The 23,542-nt window shown below is 40.3% G+C and overlaps 1 protein-coding gene across 1 annotated transcript; it reads left to right on the forward strand.

Annotated features, from left to right (window-relative positions):
- pwp2h (PWP2 small subunit processome component) lies at positions 1-21,684 on the forward strand. The gene is made up of 21 exons (XM_017710012.2): positions 1-151; positions 289-401; positions 1,469-1,563; positions 1,709-1,808; positions 1,923-2,066; positions 3,080-3,215; positions 5,149-5,411; positions 5,987-6,130; positions 7,238-7,308; positions 7,539-7,675; positions 11,373-11,521; positions 12,214-12,361; positions 12,718-12,868; positions 14,929-15,109; positions 16,167-16,314; positions 16,569-16,677; positions 18,027-18,092; positions 18,836-19,054; positions 19,630-19,780; positions 19,959-20,033; positions 21,198-21,684. Exons 1-21 carry the CDS (start codon positions 134-136, stop codon positions 21,379-21,381), a joined length of 2,802 nt encoding a protein of 933 aa, XP_017565501.1. The 5' UTR covers positions 1-133; the 3' UTR covers positions 21,382-21,684.
- Positions 21,685-23,542: the final 1,858 nt, after the last annotated feature.

Raw genomic sequence — 23,542 nt, forward strand, 5'->3', positions numbered from 1 at the left:
TCCGGAAAGACTCCACATGAGTTACACATGTGCGGCTCCTGAGTGAGAGAGGCTCTGGGTTTGTGCTCATGCGGGTTTCTGCTGAAGTCTCCGGAGGAATAATGTAAAGATTTAAAAGGCGTTAGAGACCAAGATGAAGTTCGCATACAAGGTACTTGGTTTACTGTTAACCTCGAGAGCATCTCATTACTGGTGTAGCATCAGCTCAGCCCGCCGGGAGAGACTGATTTAATGAGTAGCGCAGGAGTCTGAACACAAATACACGTGTTCTTGTCTTTTTCTCTCCAGTTTTCCAACTTACTGGGAGCTGTTTATCGACACGGGAACCTTTCCTTCTCTAGAGATGGGAACTCGGTCATCAGTCCTGTTGGGAATCGCATCTCCGTCTTTGACCTGAAGAAGTGAGTGCTGCAGTTTTGTCTCTATAGAAAACTAAACCCACCGCATTCATCTGCGGTTACTGTCAGCCTCTGTACTCTGTGTAATGTTACAAGACAAGTCAACGCGAATTGTCTGTTTAAAACAGAAACAAACGATTTAACGCACGTCAAGCAGCCCCTGTAGTGCTCAGATTAAAGGATCCACATCATGGAAAGCTGAATTCTGTGGAATAAATAATAAATAGTCTTTTAGTAAGTCTTTTACTCAGAGACGTAAGAGACCATTATGACATTGTATTTCTTAATATTAAGATTCTATTTAGTGTCTCATATGTGTGACTTACATTTTCATAAGCATGACTTAGTATCTCATAGTAGTGATTCAGTCTCATAATTATGGACTAATACCTCGTAATTATGACTACGCATCTCACACTAATGACCGTGATAATTATGATTTGGGATCTCATAATTATGAGTTACACTCTTGTAATCGTGACCGTCATAGTCATGACTTACTTTCTTATTATGTGACCTCTCTTAATACTGACCATCATAAATATGATTTAGCATCTCATCATTTTGACTGTTTGAAAACCTTCCTTCACAATTGTTTTTAAAAATGTGCACCATTCACTCCAAGTTTCATACAGTCTTCATATCTGGACTGTTTTAGATTCATTGTTTTTGTGATGTCACAAAAACCAACACATTTACATTCATCCATTCATGCACCATCCTGCTTTTTGAATGAGGCAAAATATAGGACAACCAGTGAGAACGCTGCTCATTTACAAATGTCAGGCTTACAGGCACAATAACAAATGTCATAACTGAACCATAGTGGGGAAAAAATAACGTAAGAAAATGTATTACATGGAGCTTTTAGGAGAAGCTGTGCAAAAATGCTCATCCAGAGTCCTAAACTAACCTTATACACACACACAAAAAAAAAAAGTGACCGGCCCAGGCCTGCAATACAACAAACACAACAGTTTTGTATAGAGATAACAGACATGGATACATGCATGCTGTGTTTTGGTCCCTTTGGCCTCCAGCTATTAACAGAGATGCTTCTGTTATTTCAGCAATAAGTCAGAGACTCTCCCAGTGAGCACCAACAAGAACATTACCTGCGTCGGTCTCTCACCCGATGGGAATCTTGCCATACTTGTTGATGAAGGTATCCCAATTATATCTTGTTTTGTGCATTTTATTGTGGTCTTTTCTGATTTGAGGTGTTGTGAGTGTGTTGAGTGGGCAGAAGTGTGTTTGAATTCTTTCATTAGACTCGGGTGGTTATTTGTGATCTATGATTTGTGTTGCAGATGGAGCAGCGATACTGGTCAGCTTGGTGACTCGAGCTGTGCTTTACCATCATCACTTCCACAAACCTGTTAACAGTGTCTCCTTCTCTCCTGATGGCAGGTCAGTTGCTCCCCACACATGCGCACACGCATGCACACATGCACACACCCTTTACCTTCACAGATAATTTCTAGTCTCATCAATTGCTTACATTCTATTCTTTACTCTCTGTAGGAAGTTTGTGGTGACTAAAGAAAACGTGGCTCTGATGTACAATGCTCCGGGAAAGAACCGGGAGTTTAATGCTTTTGCTCTGGACAAGAGTTACTATGGACCTTACGATGAGACCACCTGCATCGACTGGACTACTGATTCCAAGTATGATACAAGCATGAAATACACCCATGAAATGTTTGGGGACCTAGCTTTTCAAAACAAATGGTCTTTTGTTTCTTAGCTTTAGATGTTAGACATGAATTCCACCTTTGAATGTCAGTCTAATTGAATAGTTGAGACGTAAACAAAGTCACTCGGAGTTGCTTGATGTAAAATGGTTCATAATAGGAGAACGTACTGTCTCTCTTTACAGTGGTGGTGAAAAAGAAACTAGGGGTTGTCATGACAAACACAAACCTAGCCATTTGATTTACCATCCAAATCAATTTGAGTGAACCTACACATGCCTTCTGAGTTGTTGCATGTTGCAGTTTCTAATGGTTAAATAGTGGTGAACTTAATTCATTACAGAAAACTTCTTTTTTTTTTGCCCATATACCAATTTCATTGAACTTTTCAGACGTCTGGCTCCTCTCACCATCACTGTGTACGGTTCTGACTCGGTATGTTTCTCTAGAACAGAGCATTTCACACCAAACTACTCTGAATAACTTTCTTTACATCTTAGCTGTTTAATTATGCAGACATTTTTTAAATTGTGTATTCCGCCTTTTAGATATAAAACTGTCACACCTCTTATTCCTTTGTTGTGATGTCAGCACTTTTCAACAGCTTTTTAGAGAAAAAAAAATGAAGTGTGTCCCCGTTCATTCCACAAGCAGTGTGGTGACTGCATTTTTGGAGTGATGTAGAATGCTAAAGGAGCTAACGCAGTATAAAGTTAGGAGCAGTTAGTTGGCAGCATTCAGCATTGGTGAAATACTCTGTTAATAGCTTAAGTAGTCAGTGTTTAAAATCATTTCATCAAGCTGTCTAATAGACCTTCACTGCTAATTACTGATCTAGGCTCAGCTCTTGTCTGTGTAATTAGACTCATTCAAATACAAAAGACAACAGATAATTCAACGAGCATTCAGTGTTCACTGTTCTGAGTGCTTTACTCTCTAGAGGGACGTCATTGATTTATCTGAATAAACTGTGCTTTGCTGTCTCAGGTGCTTTGCAGTGGGCAGTAAAGACATGACCACATGGATATTTGGAGCAGAACGATGGGCTAATCTGATCTATTACTCTGTGGGGGGCCATAAGGATGTCATCGTGGGCTGCTTCTTCGAGAAGGACAGTCTAGACGTAAGTTCTCAGTGTCTCTTGCTTCTATTGAAGTTCTCAGTGTCGCTTGCTTCTGTTGAAGAATGTGGATGCACTGCACACAAGGATTACTTATTTTCTTCCACCATTTTGCCGCTTTGTTGTCATTAAGGTAGGCCTGCAGTGAATAATCGGCAAAGTCAGCAGCGTCAATTATGATACGTTATTTTAATTAACTTTTACTTTCTGTGCACTATTTGTTTTTTAAAAAATGCTCTATAATGCTGCATAACTTTCACATGATAAACAGCATCATTCCAAGTGATTATAATATGCGACAGCATGCAACAGGCTATATTAACGATGATATGACAATATTAATTTTTCTTGTGATGTGATGTGGAACTCGTCAGTGCAGTGAGAACACTCATCAATCAGGTTTACAACAAGAGTATAATTATTCCTGTTTAAATTGATTTAATGTAATGCTATATGTGAAAATTTTCATAAAATAATTGTACTCAGTTTTGATGTTATTTTTTCACACTTTTGGTATTTTTGTCTGTATCAAATCAGAAAAACTAAATATTGTGATTAGTGTCATGCATTTTGAAAATGTCATGAAATGGTGAGTGTGTTTAGATGTACTTAATAATACGTTAACTGCAGAAAGTCAGATTTTGTCAGTAATCCGATTAACACGTTTACATGCTCGAGTGGTCAGATACTGGGAAACTCAGGGTCTACATTAGTCAGGCAGTAATTTGATTTCTGCTTTGTAACCAGCCAGTAAACTCACAGGAGAAGATGTGATGTAAACATGATGTAAAACTCAAACTTCATGCTGTGGCTTTTTTTTTAAAAACATTGCACCACTGAAGATGAAGAATATTCAAAATGTTCGTTTAGTCAGAAATGTAGCTGGTTTCAGCGTCGCTTCAGAAGTGTTTTGCAGTGTCTCGCGGCAGTGCTGAGAAATCCGAAAGAGTTTACATACACTGAGAAATCTGATTACTGAGCTAAAATCCAGCTCTCTATCAGATTTCTCAATCAGATTGCTAGACCTTACTTTGACCTTAGAAAGTGTGCTGTTCACACGACCGGTTGAATAATCATTAAACTGCATTGTGATTACGATTGGAATATTGAGTGCATGTAAACTCTCTCATTATAATGTATATTTGCCACACCGACCACCTCTAAAAGGGAGAGGAGTAAAATGAGGCATATTAGTTAAATTTATTGATAAATGAAATGATAGTTGGTGGGCTCATCAACTGCAGCTCCAGGTTGAGTACAGAATGTCTTTGTGAATTGTGCACTGGCATACTATCAGTTCTCTTCTGTCTGTCTTTCAAACACATGACAAACATTTTAGATACACTATGCATCCAAATGTATGTAAACACCTGCTCATATAGAGTTGCTTCTGAAATGAAGGAAATGAATAGGGAGTTTGTCCCTCTTTTGGTGCAGTAACAGACACTGCTCTTCTGAGAAGGTTTTACAATAGATATTGGGACACTGCTCTGAGGATTTGTTTGCCTTCAGCCACAAGAACATTAGATGATTTTCGGGTACTGATGTTGAATGATCCATTCTGGATCACAGACTCCATTCCAGCTCATCTCTAAGATAGTGGATGGAGTTCCATCACTCTAGAGAACACAATTTCATGGCTCCACTGCCCAGTTCTTTATATCCCTCCAACTGATGATTGGCATTGGGTGTGGAGGCATAGGGCTCATGCCTGACTGCTCCAGAGTCCAGTTCTATTGGCTAGTGCTTTGTCTATTGAAATTATGCAAGTTATTTGTGCACATTGAACACCTGTATCACCAGTAAATCCACCTAAAAGTGACTGAATTCACTAGTTAGCCTGAAGTGTCTGGATTCTTTTGGACAAAGTATAAATTATTGTATCCCTATAATGTTAAGTGCTGTAAAATAGTAAGCCTGTTTCTTTTTGGATCAGTTGTACACTGTGAGTCAGGATGGCGCTCTGTGTGTATGGGAGAGCGACACAGAGCTGGACGAGTTACGCAAAGGTCCCAAGTACTCAGAGCGCAAGAAGATGGCTGAGGAGAGGAAGAGACGGGAGGAAGAAGAGGCTGAAGAGGATGAGATTGAAGAGCTGGGAGAAGACGGACAGCGCAGGGGAGAGGTGATTAAAGGCAGTGCGGGTGCACCTGAAGATGTAGAGGGGATCAAAAATGTCCGTTACAAGCAAAAAAGCAAGTAAGTGACTGTTTCATAACACTTCAGCAAATTCTGCCCCTTGCATGTCACGTGCTTTTCAGTCAGACTTTGCAGTGGAGTGTTAGATTCATTATAACAGTTTATTGCAGTTTTTTGTTTGAGTAATGTGTTTAAGTCTTTTGCAGTGATTTCTCTAATATTGGATTATGAGCTTTATAACCCTTATTTTGCCCATTTTGAATGACCCGTTTCTGTGATGTAATGAAAATCAATACATTTGCACATTCCCACCTATTCTACCTAAGCTGTTTAGCTCCGCCCGCTCACACAGAGTGAGAAATATATACAATTAGAAGATACATATATAATATACAATTACAACATTGTAACATTGTAATATTGGTTTTGTTACCTCAGTGATCACTGTGATTTCAGAAGGTTATGTTTTTTGGGGTCATTTCTTTGTGCTTTAACTTTAGATTGTCTTCATAATAAAGTAATAAATACAAGACAAATGAATAACATATTAGTGCAAATTTAAAAACAACTGAATTTAACTTGATTTCCTAAACCGTCCAAGTAATAAGATGCACCAATTTGTTTTTTTGCGACAGACATTTTTTCAACAAGGAGGATGACTTCAATAACCTGACGGCAGCAGCTTTCAACAAGAACACGCACATCCTGGTGACGGGCTTTGCCTCGGGAGCGTTCCACCTACATGAGCTGCCGGATTTTGACCTCATTCACTCACTCAGGTTGGCCTTCGGTCATGTCATGCCATGCTAATACTTTTACCTTCCACTGCTTATTAAAGCGATGTTTTGGCCAAAAGTCAAATCTAAACTGAGCTCAGGCACTGCTGGCTGATGAAAATCTTTCCCAATGTGAGTTTCATTAAATCAGTTTTAACTATTCAGTGTGATATACTGGGCTGAGATTTAACCTCTGAACTGTTCTAAACACATTCTTGCAGTTTGTTCCCCCAATTCATTGATTGAAAGTCTCAAGATTTTTCTCAGTGAATGTGTTTGCTTTTATTTACATGCTTTTGTACCAGCCAAATACATAAAAAATTCACATTGTTTCAATATAAACTATGGATATTGCAGTATTTGCAATATTGCAGCAATATTGCAATTAGCTCAAGGCGTAAAAGGAAAGTAGTTTGAGAAATAGGTTTTCAAATCTTAGTGGTTGGCATTGAACACTTAGTAGTGAAGTGTTGCATAAACGTTTGTGGATAAACTATATTGTATCTACTAGTAGTATCTTAAACACAAGAGGTAGCTCCTCCATGCATGCAAGAACAGGAAAGGTTCTTGTCAGATGGGTGGTTTGTACCAGTTCATTTTGCTAGTTCAGAGACTTTAGTGTGATATTCGTCCTTAAAACTAATAATAATCAGAAAATATGTTGCTATAACTTTGATGCCAAAACTGATGAACAACAAATACTAGAAACAGCTAAATTAATTGATGCAATTAAGCTGTGAACACTGAGATTATGCGTCACATTTTCAAGATATCAGTGCTGAGAGCTCCATATTAAATCACAGAAGTTAATATTGAACATTGTTTCAACATTGTTGACACCCATGGAAAAATAGTGTTGCCCAAACTCTGAAATACCAATTTAATCTATGCATGCGTTAAAGCATCAAACTTACAGACACTTAAGTTGTGTAAATTAGATTTTTGGCCAAACCCTTGCTTTAAAAATGTTTCTGTTGTTTCTGGCTTGATCACAAAACTTGGTATTTTTATATCTTTGAAACTAGAATTTTACTACAGTACTGATGTATTGATTTGGCACGTGTTAATTGACTTTAACTTCTTTCTACGATCTGTTTCTTTTCTCATTAGCATATCAGATCAAAGGATTTCAACTATATCTGTTAACCCCACAGGAGACTGGATTGGCTTTGGCTGTTCAGGTACATATATAGTATTATCATAGACATAAACTGGTGGTCAGGTCATGTTCCTGTTTCACTTGAATGCATGAAAAGCCAGATGTAAACAACCCCAGTGTAAAGTGTAACGCAATGTGTTTGTCATCTTTAAATATTAAGTGAACAGAAACGTGTCTGTTGTTAATGCAAGGTTTAAACAGGCTCTTACACATTCATGAACATGGCTACTAAATTGACTGTCAATTTTAAAGGACGTGGGCAGCTGTTGGTTTGGGAGTGGCAGAGTGAGTCATATGTATTCAAGCAGCAAGGCCATTTCAACAACATGGCCTCTCTGGCTTACTCACCTGATGGACAGTACCTGGCCACCGGAGGAGATGATGGGAAGGTGAGTTGCGGATTTTTTTTCCCCATCAAAGCTACTGCTTACTGAGCTGAAAGAGATGTGCATACCAAATAAAATTGATTAGAAGAGTAGAAGAAAAAATGCCAAGAAAAGGACTTAAACTGAGATAAAATTAGCACTGTGGGGATACCTTTTTAGACGACATCAGAAATCAGTAATTTTTTGTGTCAAAAGTTACTAGAGCTGATGAGTACAATCGTGCATGCTGACTATGTCTGCTGACTAGTTGGTCTTTTCTCCTCCGTGTTAATATTTTAATATCTATCCATCCATCCATTCTCAACCGCCTATCCGGGTCGTGGGGGCAGCAGCCTAAGCAAAGAGGCCCAGGACTTCTTCTCCCCCGGCACCTCCTCCAGCTCTTCTGGAGGGATACTGAGGCGTTCTGTACAACATGTCCTGGGTCTTCCCCGGGGTCTCCTCCCCGTCGGACATGTCTGAATCACTGATCTTCTCACCCTATCTCTAAGGGACAGCCCGGCAACCCTGCAGAGAAAGCTCATTTCGGCCGCTTGTATCCGCGATCTCATTCTTTCGGTCACTACCCAAAGCTCGTGAGCATAGGTGAGAGTCGGAACGTAGATTGACTGGTAAATTGACAGCTTCGCCTTCTGGCTCAGCTCTCTCTTCAGCATGACGGACTGGTATAGGGTCCGCATTACTGCAGACGCCACACCAATCCGCCTGTCAACCTCTCGCTACATTCTTCCTTCACTCGTGAACAAAATCCCAAGATATTTAAACTCCTCCACTTGGGGCAAGAATTCACTCCCGACCTGGACAGAGCATTCCACCCTTTTCCGACTGAGGACCATGATCTCAGATTTAGAGGTGCCGATTTTCCTCCCAGCCGCTTCACACTTGGCTGCAAACTGGTCCAGAGAGAGCTGGAGGTCCCTAACAGGACCACATCATCCGCAAAAAGATGTGAAATCCTGAGGCCACCATACTGGACACCCTCTGCCGCTTGGCTGTTCCTCCCCACAGGATCCCCCGAGGGACATGGTCGAATGCCTTCTCCAAATCCACAAAACACATGTGGACTGGTTGGGTGAACTCCCACGCACCCTCCAGGACCCTGGTGAGGATAAAAGGCTGGTCCATTGTTCAACGACCTGGGCGAAACCTGCATTGTTCCTCTTGTAGCTGAGATTCAACTATCAATTGGACTCTCTCCTCTAGTACCCCTGCATAGACCTTACCGGGTAAGCTGAGAAGTGAGATCCCCCAGCAGTTGGAACACACCCACCGGTCCCCTTTCTTAAAAAGTGGGACCACCACCCCAGTCTGCCATTCCAGGGGGACCGCCCCAGATGTCCATGCAGTGTTGCAGAGGCGTGTAAGCCAAGACAGCCCTACAACATCCAGAGCCCTCAGGAATTCCAGGCGGATCTCATCCACCCCCGGTGCTCTGCCACCAAGGAGTTTTCCAACCACCTTGGCTACCTCAGCCCGAGTGATGGACGGACCTTCGCTCGGATCTCCAAGCTCTGCCTCCTCTGGGGAAGGATCGTTGGTGGGATTGAGAAGATCCTTGAAGTGTTTCTTCCACCGTCCAATGACGTCCCCAGTCGAAGTCAGTAGCCCCTCAACCCCACTGTATACAGTGTTGGTCGGGAACCGCTTTCCTCTCCTGAGGCACCTGACGGTTTGCCAGAAGCTTCTCAGTGCCTGTTGATAGTCTTTCTCCATGGCCTCACCAAACTCCTCCCACACCCGAGTTTTTGCCTCAGCAACCGCCAAAGCCGCGGCCCACTTGGCCCGTCGGTACCCATCTTTTGCCTCCAGAGTCCCACAAGCCAACCAGGCCTGATAGGACTCTTTCTTCAGCTTGACGGCTTCCTTTACCCAAGGTGTCCACCAGCGGGTTCAGGGATTGCCACCACGACAGGCACCTACGACCCTGCGGCCACAGCTCCGATCCACTGCATCGACAATGGAGGCATGGAACAGGGCCCACTTGGACTCAGTGTCACCGGCCTCCCTCAGTATGCAGTTGAAGCCCTGTCAGATGTGGGAGTTGAAGATCTTTCTGGTAGTTTTCTCTGCCAGACATTCCCAACAAACCCTCACAACTCATTTGGGTCTGCCAGGTCTGTCCGGTATTTTCACCTGCCATCTGAACACTAGGTGGTGATCGGTTGACAGCTCCTCTCCTCTCTTCACTCAGGTGTCCAAAACACATGGTCGCAAATCCAATGACACAACTACGAAGCCAGTCAATGAACTGTGGCCTAAGGTGTCCTGGTGCCATGTGCACTTATGCACACCTTTGTGTTCAAACATGGTGTTTTATGGACAGACTGTGGTGAGCACAGAAATCCAATAACAAAACACCACTCGGGTTCAGATCGGGGAGGCCGTTCCTCCCAATCACGCCTTTCCAGGTCTCACTGTCATCACCCACGTGAGCGTTGAAGTCACCCAGGAAGACAATGGAGTCCCCACAGGGGGCACTTTCCAGTATCCCCTCCAGGGTCTCCAAGAAGGCCGGGTACTCCGAACTGCCATTCGGTGCATAAGCACAGACAACAGTCAGAGCCTGCTCCCCAACCTGAAGGCGCAGGGAAATAACCCTCTCTTCCACCGGAGGAAAACCCCAACGTACAGGAGCTGAGCCAGGGAGCTGTAAGCCAGCCCACTTCTGCCCGACGCCTCTCACCCTGGACAACTCCGAGTGGAATAAAGTCCAACCCCTCTCGAGATAGTCTGTTCCACAGTCCCTGCCATGTGTTGAAGTGAGCCTAACTATATCTAGTTGGTATCTCTCAGCCTCATATGCTAGCTCGGGCTCTTTCCCTGCCAGAGAGGTCACATTCCATGTTCCGAGAGCCAGTTTCAGTAGCTGAGGATCGGAATGCCAAGGCCCCCGCCTTCAGCCGCCACCCAATCCACATTGCACCAGACCCCCATAAGCACCTCTCCCACGGGTGGTGGGTCCATGGGAGAGTGGTCCCATGTAACTCTTTCGGGCTGAGCCCAGCTGGGACCTATGGGTAAAGGCCTGGCCACCAGGCGCTCGCCGAGGAGCCCGTCCCCCGTCCCCCAGGCCTGGCTCCAGGGTGAGGCCCCAGTAACCCTGATCTGGGCGAGGGAAACTGGGTCCTGTTCTTTATCATCATGGGGGGTTTTTGGATCACCCTTTGTCTGGCCCATCACCTAGGACCTGTTTGCCTTGGGAGACCCCACCAGGAGCTTTCGCCCCTGACAACATAGCTCCTAGGATCGTGTAGGCACGCAAACCTCTCTACCACGGTAAGGTGGTGATCCAAGGAGAGGTTATTTTAATATATAATATATAATTTCAGACCTGCCAACCTTCACACATTTTGCATTTTGACATCAAAGTATGCTGATACAAAGTATGCTTTTAACTCCTTTGCAAAGGTAAATGGGCTGCATTAACAGTATGGATTTTAAGCTGTAAGAACCAGAAATACTGTTTGTTTTCAAATGAATTAATGAGTAACCGCACACATACTGTAAGCCAACTTAGTAACTGTTTTCTCTCATGGACACCATGTACCAAAATGGCTGTCATAGCAAATCCAATTATCCAGTTTCAGTGTCCATTATTCGTCTTTGCAACATTAATTGGTTGCTAATTGTATTTAATCAATCTAATAATTAATTGGCTTAATTAGCCTGTATGAGGTTAACACATTTTTCTCATTTTTAGGTGAAAGTGTGGAACACCAACAGTGGCCTGTGCTTCGTCACATTCACAGAGCACACAAGCAGTGTTACAAATGTTACCTTCACCACCAGCGGCTTTGTGGTGGTCAGTGCCTCTCTGGACGGCACTGTGAGAGCCTACGACCTGCACAGGTAATGGAGAAAGCAAGCTGAATTTGCCCAACTTTGTTCTTTGTATGTGGTTTGAGATACTATATATGACATACTGTTATCTATAAAAATGGAAAATATGATGGCTAGTTTAACATCACAGCAGCTGTGAGGGTTTAAAATGCTTTCAATAGAGAGGCCCCGTTTGCAGTGTTTTATTTTGAATATTTTGAATGTGTTTTAAGCCTATTATTAATATTACTATTATACATTTCTGTGTCATTCCACAAGATGGTGCTGTCTTTTTGGTGGAAACAAGGGTTCTGTCAGGTTTTATTAGGACAGGTTGGACAGTTAAGTGGATTACATGCTATCTGTGATGCTGAACAATGGGAATCAATCCCGTCGTTCAGACAGGAATCATTAGAAAGGACCAACTATCATTCGACTGTTCTTTTGGAGGAATAATTAACCTTCAAAAGCAAATATATCGCTGTGTGGCATATTGCACTATTTAGCATTACACACATATTTAAAAATCACAATAGAGTCCTATCTTGGCGTATGTATTGTGGCAGTATCACATTGTGGGATCTGCAGTGATTCTTACTCCTAGTAACTCTTGTAAATCAGGTTTGTAGAAATGACTTGCTAGAAGTCTGTTATTGAATAAAGTGCCACATTGTAACATGATACTGGTTCCTGCCTTCAGCGTACTTTCTGTCTATTCTCAGGTATCGTAACTTCCGCACGCTGACGTCTCCACGGCTGGCACAGTTCTCCTCACTGGCAGTGGATGTAAGTGGAGAGCTGGTCTGCGCTGGAGCTCAGGACTCATTCGAGATCTTCCTGTGGTCAATGCAGACGGGACGTCTTCTGGAGGTCTTTCTGAGCTTTGTTCTGTTTAATTTAAAGTGATAAATGCTGATATATTACATATATTGTAAAAATGTAATACAAATATTTGTGAAACTCTTGTGGCAGCTGGTTAGCTTTATTCCCTTCATAAATCAATATTTAGAATCACAGACAAAATTTATTCAGTTTTCAGATGTTAATCATGTTAATAAGCTTGTATTCATAAAATGTGTGAGCATTTTTCAGTGAAGTGTTCATTTAAAGCTGTAGCTGAATTTAGCTGAGCACTTTTTTGGTTCTTTGTCTTTAATCTGGATGCAGCAGCCCAATTACACACAACAAATAGCAGCTAGGTAATCTGTGTATGTTTCTATGGGCAGGTGTTGAGTGGTCATGAGGGTCCGGTGAGTTGTCTGTGCTTCAGTCCAGTGCAGTCTGTGCTGGCCAGTGTGTCCTGGGACAAAACAGTTAGACTGTGGGACATGCAGGACAGTTGGCAGACCAGAGAGGTTCTGCGCCTCACCTCTGACGGTAAGCTGTTTACTAATTTTATGGCAAGATTCACTCATCTGAAAAGCTCTTTTTAGGGTGGGCAAACATTATACAACGCTGTTTCCAAAAATGTTAGGACGCTGTGCAGAATGTGCATAAAAAGGGAATGCAACAATGTCCAAATCATTTATCATTTAAACCATAGATTTATTTGAAGATTAAAATGACAACATATCCAGTGTTGAAACTGAGAAATGTAATTGTTTTTTGAAATGTCCATTTTGAATGTGATGCCAGCAATTCGTTTAAAAAAAAGTGGGGACAAGGACAACAAAAGACCGGTAACTTTTTTGAAAAATGGGATTTTATTACAAAAAAGACATTTTCATGATGCAGCAGTATTGCCACATTTAAAAACAGCTATGAAAAACTTTTATTTAACATTTCACATACAGCACTACACTAAATCCAGTTAAACAGAGCTAATTATTCTCTGTTTTATTCTCCTTCTACAAACATTAGCGAAAGAATGGGTCACTCTTAGGAGCTCAGTGAATTCCAGCGTGGTACTGCGATAGTATGCCACCTGTGCACCTCACCACTAAATATTCCACAGTCAACTGTCAGTGGTATAATAACAAAGTGGAAAAGATTGGGAATGACTCAGCAAGTCAGCGGTAGGCCACATAAAATGACATGGCGGGGTCAGCAGATGCTGAGGAGCATTGTGCGCAGAGGTTGCCAACTTTCTGCAGAGGCAATCACTACAGACCTCCAAACTCCATGTTTCCTTCAGATTAGCTCAAGAACAGTGTAGAGAGCTTCATGGAATGGGTTTCCATGGCTCAGTAGCTGCATCCAAGGCTTACATCACCGAGCGCAATACAAAGCGCTGAATGCAGTGGGGTAAAGCGCCGCCACTGGACTCTAGAGCAGTGGAGACGTGTTCTCTGGAGTGTCACGCTTCTCCATCTGGCAATCTGATGGACGAGTCTGGGTTTGGCGCTTGCTAGGAGAACAGTACTTGTCTGACTGCATTGTGCCAAGTGTAACGTTTGGTGGAGGGGGATTATGGTGTGGAGTTGTGTTTCAGGAGTTGGGCTCGGCCCATTAGTTCCAGTGATGCTTCAGCAGACCAAGAGATTTTGGACAATTTCATGCTCCCAACTTTGTGGGAACAGTTTGGGGATGACCCCGTTCTGTTCCAACATGACTACGCACCAGTGCACAAAGCAAGGTCCATAAAGACATGGATGAGCAAGAACATGACTGGCCTGCACAGAGTCCTGACCTAAACCTTTGGGATGAATTAGAGCGGAGACTGTGAGCCAGTCTGACCTCACAAATGCGCTTCTGGAAGAGCGGTCAAAAATTCCTATAAACACACTCCTAATCCTTGTGGAAAGCCTTCCCAGAAGAGTTGAAGCTGTTATAGCTGCAAAGGGTGGATTGACATCATATTAAACCCTATGGATTAAGAATCACTGCATGTGATATGCATTTCTATGCATGTGAAGGCAGACAAGTACTTTTGGCAGTCTAGTGTGCGACAGAGAAACAACAAAATATTATCAGGATGAAAGAGTGAGAACGAAAAAGAAGAATATTTAAAAGAACCATGCGAGTGTCTACGCATTGTGGAAGTATAGAATTTGATTTTAGTCCAGGTCCAGGATAAGATCCAGATTTAGATCCAGGTCTGGATAAGTGTGGAAAAAAAAACAATAAAATAATATTATTTTCATTCAGTATGTAATGGGAAAACAATACATGTGTATGTAGCACCGGATGGTTTACTTCCTCTTTATGGAGAGATGCATGACAGTGGAACATCATCCAACCTTTGTAGTAGTGTGGACTGATCGACCACAATGGGTAAATGCAAGTTGTCCGAGGGCTGGAAAAGGTCTGAAAGATTTACCAAGAAGTCTGAAAATTTAAGTCTGAAAAAGTATGGAATTTTGAAATAGAAAATATGTAGGAACACAGAGTGTCTGTGTGATGTCAAGAACAAGCAGGTAAGTATTAGGAAGTGTGGAGAAGTAATGTTTGACTTTTTTTATGTATTACACCTCCTTTAAGCCTCTTCTCTTTGGCAGGTCTGGTGGTGACATATCGTCCGGATGGTCAGGAGCTGGCAGTAGCCACTCTGGATGGAGAAATCACGTTCTGGAATCCTCAGACGGCAGCCCAGACCGGCTCCATCGTCGGCCGTCACGATCTTCAGATGGGTCGCAAGGAGACTGAAAAGATCACTGCTAAGCAATCTGCAAAGGGCAAGTGAGTATTACAGAGACCAATAAGATCGATGGGTTAAACGATTTAAAGGCTGTAGATGGTGAGATGTGGTTCAGTAATTATAATTGAACGCTAGAGCGGAGTTGAGTCATGTAGAGGTTTGATTGATTTACCCTAACCTCACCACCAGTGAGAGAACAAACATAATTTAGACTTTATATAACAGTAAATTCTTACTGAATTTTTAAGTATTTTAGTTACAAAATATAGCAGAATATTATAAGACATTTTTTAAAAACCTGGTTTGAAACATCCCTACCTTCTGTATTTATGTATTGTTAAAAAAAAAAAAAAAATTATTTATTTATTTTTTGGCCCTAGGCCCATGACAAATATTGCACTGTGGCCACCAGTAGACAAAATGTTTGGGCACCCCTGCTGCAGGTCTTTAGTTTGAGGAGTAAGTGTTACACACTTAAGGATACACAGCAAAGTATATCCTCAGAATTGAAAATCATGGCGCACCTGAAAATATGTGTATTGCTAGGCCATGTATTGGTATTAGCAACTTGATGCAATTTGAGGCAAACGATAATAAGGCATTTAGTTCGCATAATGCTAATTAGTGGGGTTTACACTAGCTACATTAGCCTCTTGGCTCTAGGGCAAAAGTAAAGAAACAAACGTCAGACAGCAGACATGTCTTGGACGATTGAATGTTTGGGAGGGTGAGGGGGGGCTAAATGGATATTGCTGGATTTTGTGCCGAACTGTTCTTTTAATGTATCCAAAAGCTGTTAATTCTCCATGTCATGATCCACAAAAGAGTATTTTGTTTTTACTTTAAACATCATAAACCCAAAACCTTTAGGTGCTTAAATCTTTAGCTTACCAAAGTTCAGTGAAGTTATTTATTTATGTATTTATTTATTTGTTTATTTATTTGCTGGTGTGACTACAGAGAATGCGAATGTGTGGGGACCTTTTAGTAGGTGTGCATAATATAATACATAATATAAGTATGCATAATACTAAGGTGACCTCACAAGCTTGCATCAGGCACTAAAGCAATAATGGATAACCTCACTCAATTTTTCAGGGCCTTCACTTCACTGTGTTATTCTGCTGATGGTGAATCCATGTTGGCCAGTGGCCAGTCAAAATTCGTCTGCATCTACAATATCAAGGAGCAGATTCTCATGAAGAAGTTTGAAATCTCCTGTAATTTGTCCCTGGATGCTATGGAGGTACAGTCTCATCTGCTCATAGTGAATTCTAAACAGATTGCAGCTTTCACCTTATTATTCTTAATTACAATTAAGAATTACTATCCTGTCTTCTTAAGTGTGACTTGTAAATAATAGATATCTGTAAAATCTGATAATATTGTTCTGAAGAGCATGTGCTCTTCTTCATGTTATCTTATGATCGTCTGAGTATTTTAAAAGGCAGTCTTCACAGTTAGTTACATAACTTTGGCTTTCATGCGGTGCTCTGGCAGGAGTTCCTGGATAGGCGTAAGATGACTGAGTTTGGGAGCCTGGCACTGGTGGATGAGGGTGCAGGAGATGGAGATGGGGTTGAACTCGGTCTTCCTGGAGTCAGGAGAGGTGAGAGGACTTCATTAAGCTGTAGAAGGCTTTTAGTGCTGTTTTTTTTGCTGTAGTATTACTGCATAATTAATGACACTTATGTAATAGTTACATTTATATATTTATATATTCTGTTTACATTCAGTATTGACAGGTTCAAGTCTGCTCATCTGTTTGTTTTAAAAATGACAAACAGTAAAAAATATAAAGGGACTTTTTTTTTTTTTTTTTTTTTTTTGCTAAAATGACTATATGAACAAAAACTGTAATATAATGCCTGGCCATAAAAAAGGTCACCACCTGGATTTAACTAAGCAAATAGGTCAGAGCCTCCCATTGGAGAATTACTGCATGGGTGATTATGTTTCAACTGGCAACAAGTTATTTAACCCTAACTGATACAGTGAGTAGCTTCTCACTAGTTAAACAACCACATCGAAAGAAAATGGAAAAGATATTAATCTCTTTCAGAAGGGTCAAATTATTGGCATGCATTAAGCAGAGAAAACATTTAAGGTTGCTGAAACTACTAAAATCGGGTTAAGAGCTGTCCAGTGCATTATTAAAAAGTGGATGGACAGTGGGAAAACATCATCTTCGAGGAAGGAATGTGGTCGGAAAAAAATCTTGAATGATCATGATCGGTGATCACTTAAACTTTTGGTGAAATCAAATCATAGAAAAACAATATTAGAACTCAGGGATATGTTTATTAGTGAAAGTAGACAGCAAGGGTAAGAAGAGAGGCAGCCTAGTGCCTACTGTACAAGCCTGTGGGGCCAGTGCTCTGATCTGGGGTTGCCGCAGTTGGTCAGGTCTAGGTTCAGCAACGTTGTGTGCCCAAAGAATGAGGTACGCTGGCTACCTGAATATACTGAACAGCCAGGTTATTCCTTCAATGGATTTTTTTCTTCCCTAATGGCACGGGCATATTCCAAGATGACAATGCCAGGATTCATCAGGCTCAAAGTGTGAAAGAGTGGTTCAGGGAGCATAAGACATCATTTTCACACATGAATTGGAGAGTCCAGACCTGAACCCCATTGAGAATCTTTGGGATGTGCTGAAGAAGACTTTGTGCAGTGGTCCAAATCTCCCATCATCAATACAAGATCTTGGGGGAAAAAATGAATGCAACTCTGGACAGACATAAATGTTGTGACATTGCATAAGTTTGTGGAAACGATGCCACAGCAGTGGCAGTGATCATAGCTAAAGGTGGTCCAACAAAATATTATAGTGTGTGACAAGCATCGTATTAACAGTTTAGAACCCACACAATGTGTTCTATGTTGTTTTTTTTTTTTTTTGTTTTTTTTTTAAATGGGGAAATCTGATTGAACTATTTCTCCTATTGCCTGTTCCAGGAGATATGAGTTCCCGCCACTTCAAGCCAGAAATCCGTGTCAGCTCTCTCCGCTTCTCCCCCACTGGTTAGTAATGTTTAGATTCTTTTTTATATATATATAAACTTTATTTCTGAATTAAGTTGGTAGATATTTAAACAAGGGTCCCTGCAGATCCTTAAAAAGTGTTATAAAGTGCTAAAACAGATTTTACAGTTCATAATGTCTTTTTTAATATTAAAGGGATAATTTAGTAGATTAAAGTTCCATGTTTGAGTAAAATGGATATAAATATTTGCCATATTTGTGCAAATTTGTGCATGTTATGAGGTGGATACTGTATTATTTTTGCTATGTGGAGGTTTTTAAAATGTGCAGCATCTTTGTGAACTGTATCCCCTTTTTAAAGCACCTAGCTGTTTAAAATCATCCATCGTGTTTTGTCTGATCACCTCATGATTCAGTAAATAATTGGCTTGGTATCAATGTGACACTCTCCTGCAGTCAGGGTACATCTTTGTTAGATGACCAAAAAGTCAGATTGTCTACATGTAGACAGACTGATAGGAGCTTTCTTGATACCAAAGGAAATTGCAGAGCTACAGCATCAACAGCAGACCTGTATAAATCACATGTATTAAGATAAATAACTTTGCAAGATGCTTACAAATTGTAGCAAATTCACAACCCTAAACAATGGTAAACACTATTGACTCAAGGACTTCCTTTGAACACATAATGTTGAGGTAGTTCAGTTGGAATGATATTTTGGAAAAAAAAATGTTAAGTTAATATTATGTACGTATTGCTACTCTTTCTCCTTCATTCAGGCCGCAGCTGGGCAGCAGCATCTACGGAAGGTTTGCTCATCTACTCCCTGGACACCTCATTGATATTTGACCCATATGACCTGGACATGGACATTACGCCAGTCAGCATACGTTGTCAGCTCAAGAAGAAGGAATGGACGTCAGCCATTGTTCTAGCTTTCCGTCTGAATGAAACCTCTCTAATTAGAGAAGTGCTGGAGGCTGTGCCTCATGACCAAGGCAAGTACAGCTTATCATAGTCTGAGGTTTTGGACAGTCATATGCAAAAGTTTGGGCACCGCTGATCAAATGACATGTTTTGTTGATTGTGAGTTAAAATAATTTAGCACGTCCTCTACAGACACTTCTGTACATTTTAATGCACAAGTACTGTTGACTTGCAGAATTTAATATAATGGGAAACAAAGCATAAAATGTCTCCTGAGCAAAAGGCACATTATATATTATATATATGCTGTTTCCAGTATGTTAAACTGCAAGTAGAAAATAAATAGAAATTGTGCACTTAAATTTGCAGACACATCATATTTAAATGTGTTCTTTGCAGAGGATGTTTTCTTTTATTAGTAAAAAATTATACTATATTTACTTTTTAATATATCGGTTACTTATATAATACTGTGTAAAAAATGTTTGGGCACCTAAGGAAATATTAAAACTTTTGGGCAGTAAGTATTTATTTTTTACTCAGGAAAAACATTAACATTAGAATAAATATAAATTAACCATGATGATATAGTATAGTACTGATTATTTGAAGTAGGTACTGGATGATAACTCTTTTGGTTATTTAGTGGCGGTGGTGTCCAGTTCCCTGCCGGATGTGTATGTGGAGAAGTTGCTGGACTTTGTGGCCTCGTCCCTGGAGAATTCCAGACACTTGCAGTTTTACCTCACCTGGGCTCAGAACCTCCTCACCTTACATGGGCAGAAGCTCAAGAACAGGTTTGGAGAGCTTACAGTATAATTTTCAATATTTTATCATTTTCAATTTTCAATAGGATTCAGTTAATACGGTCAAAAATCAAACCTACCGCTCTTTGACTATTTTATTACAAAAATTAGATGATGATGTGATACTTTATTTTGAGGTACTCAGGTTTTACACACATTTGATTGACAGGTCAGGTGCAATACTGCCGACTGTACAGCAGCTGTTGAAGAGCATCCAGAGACACCATGATGACCTGTCCAAACTGTGAGTCTCTGTCCACTCCATGCCAATCATATGACGAACAGACTATAATGTTGATCTCTAAATCTGAAATCCTAATCTGTATAGTCCATATATTGAAACTAAGCTACAAAAACAGCCCATTTTGTATTTGTCATGGTTGTGTGTCACAGATACAAGCATATTTATATATGACCATCCTTTCAGCCTTCAGCAGTTTAGCCCACGCATTTACACTGAGGTGATAAGTAGTGTTGTTACGGCATACAGTCTGCAGTTATTGAAATGGTAAGGTGAAATGATTAAACTCTGTGCTGCCCCAGGCTGCTGGGCAGTAAATGTATCATTGCATAGCACATTTCCAAAAGATCCCTAAAGAACTTAATAGTTTGTTCTGTACATGTTGGCCTGGCATGATGGGATCAGAACAAAGATCACTATCATAAAAAGGTTTTATGTACCTTTTAAATACTAATACTTTTGAATTAAAAAGCAATTTATATGGACACTAAGTATGTATTTGTTTTGAAAAATACTAATATTAAAAAATACAGTATATAAATAAATAATAAATGAATAAACACCAGGGTTAGTAGTACAGTGAATAGTTGCTTCATGCATGTGTTTGTTTAAATGTATGTAAAATTATTTCTAAATCTCTTATCAAGGAAGCCCAGTATTTTTTGTAGTAATCATCTAACACCTGGGTTGGCTAATCAGTACTTAATCATATAAAATCAGGTGGTTTGGTGATGGAATTCAACAATTCTGGTGGCGTCCAGGAGACACGTGGAACCAAACTTTGTTCTTTTAGCTTGTTTTTCAAAACAAAATTTTCTCACTTTTTTTTTTTTTTTTTAAAGTATTTGTTTATTTTATTGTAATGAGAGTGTTTAAGAATTACCAATATAAATGCCTTTTATTAGTGTGCTATGGTGCACATTACTGTACATCTGTCTTAAAGGCACAGCAATAAAAATGACTGATTTATTTTTAAGGGATTTTGGTCCTGTAAAATTAATTGCTGTTTTTTGGTACATAGAACCATATACAAACATTATAAATGGACAAATAAGGTGATGAATGTAAGTGAACAAATAAGGAAAAAAGAAATCCAAGTGCATGCATTTTTTTCTTTAAAAAGTATAATGAACTTTCTAACCTGATACCCCTCTTCCACCTTTCCAGCTGTGACTGGAACATATACACTATCCGCTACATCAAGGCCCTGTCCAAGCAGAGGGGGATGAAGAGGATGGCGGCAGATTCACTTAGTGAGCAGGAGGAGGAGGAGGAGGAGAGAGGATCAGTGCTCATGGGCTCAGAGGATGAAGAGGAGGATATGATGAGTGAAGCACTCATAGTAAACTGACACTCATAAACCTGAACTTACACTGGAGTGGCACTGGGAACCAGTATCTAGTGGTCCAAGAGGAAACGAAGAGTCAGACTAAAGAAAGACTCGGGACGATGTCTTGGGCCAATTTCAAGGAGTCTGTTGTGGCAGTTTCATGAATACACACGATCACTATCTGCTGTGAGAAGTGAAATGGAACCCACTTATTGTCTTTTACTGATTACTTTATTGACGTAACTATCAAGAATGTTTATACTGTATGCTAAATAAGCCAAGTCTTTGTTTGAAGATGTATTAAAAAATGATTTCTAAACAATATGAATGTTCCATCTGTTCCTATTTGTGTTTGTAACATGATCCAAGCCTGAGATTTAGGGTTGTAAATAATTTTCACAACTCTCTGAAGAAAATATTCAGATTCAGATTCCTTTATTGATCCCAGGTGGGAATTGCAGTTTTTTTTTCCCAGAAATGTTTAAAAAAATATCAGTTATAGTTTAACTTTTTAGGCCAGTGGACATCTCTCACGACACCATCCTATTAATCTTTAGCAGACATGCTTTCATACCACACTGTTTGGTAAAGAAGGACTTGCCTCCAGTTTTAAGGGGGCTTCTGTTACAAGCAGTGACACTAGAAGACACACACTCACTGCATTTACTTAGGACAGCTGGAGTATGCTTTATTGTTCATCTTAAGTGCTAAACCACATGCTTTGATATAAAAAATACAAACTGATAAAACTACCTGTAGCTTCAGGAGCTATGAGACCACATTGAAAGCAATACAATTTTAAAAATCAGCATGGAGGAGATATTGTTTAGGAAAGGAAGATACACTTAACTGCAAATGAAACAAAACCTCATAGCTGTTTTTCAGCTTTTACAGTTTGAGCCCAGTACACCAAACTGTGCCATGACTGGAGCAAAAAACTTTCACTTAGAAGTTTCTAAACCTCAGTCAATAGTTCTATAGTTGAGAGTTGAATAGAGACCCATGGATCAAAAAATATCTTGTGAATTAGAGGATTTGCATAGCTAAAGTAGCTAACTGGCTATGATATTATCTTGTTATTGCTACTCCCTGAATTTAGAAAAACATTAGCCTACAATGTGCACATAAAATCACAGTGAGATTGGAGCAAAATAGAGAACTATGGCAGCCTAATCACAGTTCGCTTGCTAAGGAACTTGACAAGTACTGAACAAAACCCAGTGGGTACACTTGGTAGAGGTGCAGGATAATTCATTTTATTAGTCAACTAGTCATCATTTACCACATCAAATAACAGTTAGTGTTCTGCACTGTTAAAAATATTGTTCTTCAAGGGCTCTTTAGTAATGAAAATGGTTCTATATAGAACCATGACAAAGAACCCTTTGTATAATTAAAGGGTTCAATTCATCATGAAAGGGTTCTTAGATTAATGGACAATGTGCTATGTGTCTAAATGGAACCTTTTTGATTGTTTCTATTATTAAGATATCAAGCTTATAACAATGGAAGAACCTTTTTAGGTGCTTTATAGAACTCTTCAGAAAGGTTCTGTGTAGAACCATCTATAACAAATTGTCCATGAATCTGAAGAACTCCATCCATCCATCCATCCATTTTCTAAGCCGCTTCTCCGTCAGGGTCGCGGGGGGGTGCTGGAGCCTATCCCAGCAGTCTTCGGGCGGAAGGCAGGATACACCCTGGATGGGTCAATCTGAAGAACTCTTTCGATGCAAATCCTTTGATCATTCTTTGTTTCTACATACAACCATTTTCTTTACTAAAGAACTATATCATGCTTAAATGGTTCTTTAAATGGTAAAATGGTTCTTTAGATTGATGGAGAATGTGTTGTATATGATACTATAGGGAACCTTTTTGAAAATGGTTCTGTATAGCACCAAAAAGGGTTCTTCTATTGTCAAACTTGATGTCGTAAAAATAGAGGAAACTTTTTTGGTGCTATACAGAACCACTTTCAAAAAGGTTCGATGTAGAACTACATACAAAAAACCTATCTTCATGTTTCTTTTTTTGCATCATTTGAAAACTCCAGTCACCTTCTGCAACTTAGAATTGGCATGTTGTTAATTTCACAATGACTGGATCAACAGAAATGGTCTGGAATTACTTTGGAAAAAAATCTTGTTAAAAATCTTGTAACTTCCATTATAAGTTAGGC

Source organism: Pygocentrus nattereri, chromosome 12 (genome assembly GCF_015220715.1).
Source record: "Pygocentrus nattereri isolate fPygNat1 chromosome 12, fPygNat1.pri, whole genome shotgun sequence".
In the NCBI taxonomy this organism is placed as follows: Eukaryota; Metazoa; Chordata; class Actinopteri; order Characiformes; family Serrasalmidae; genus Pygocentrus; species Pygocentrus nattereri.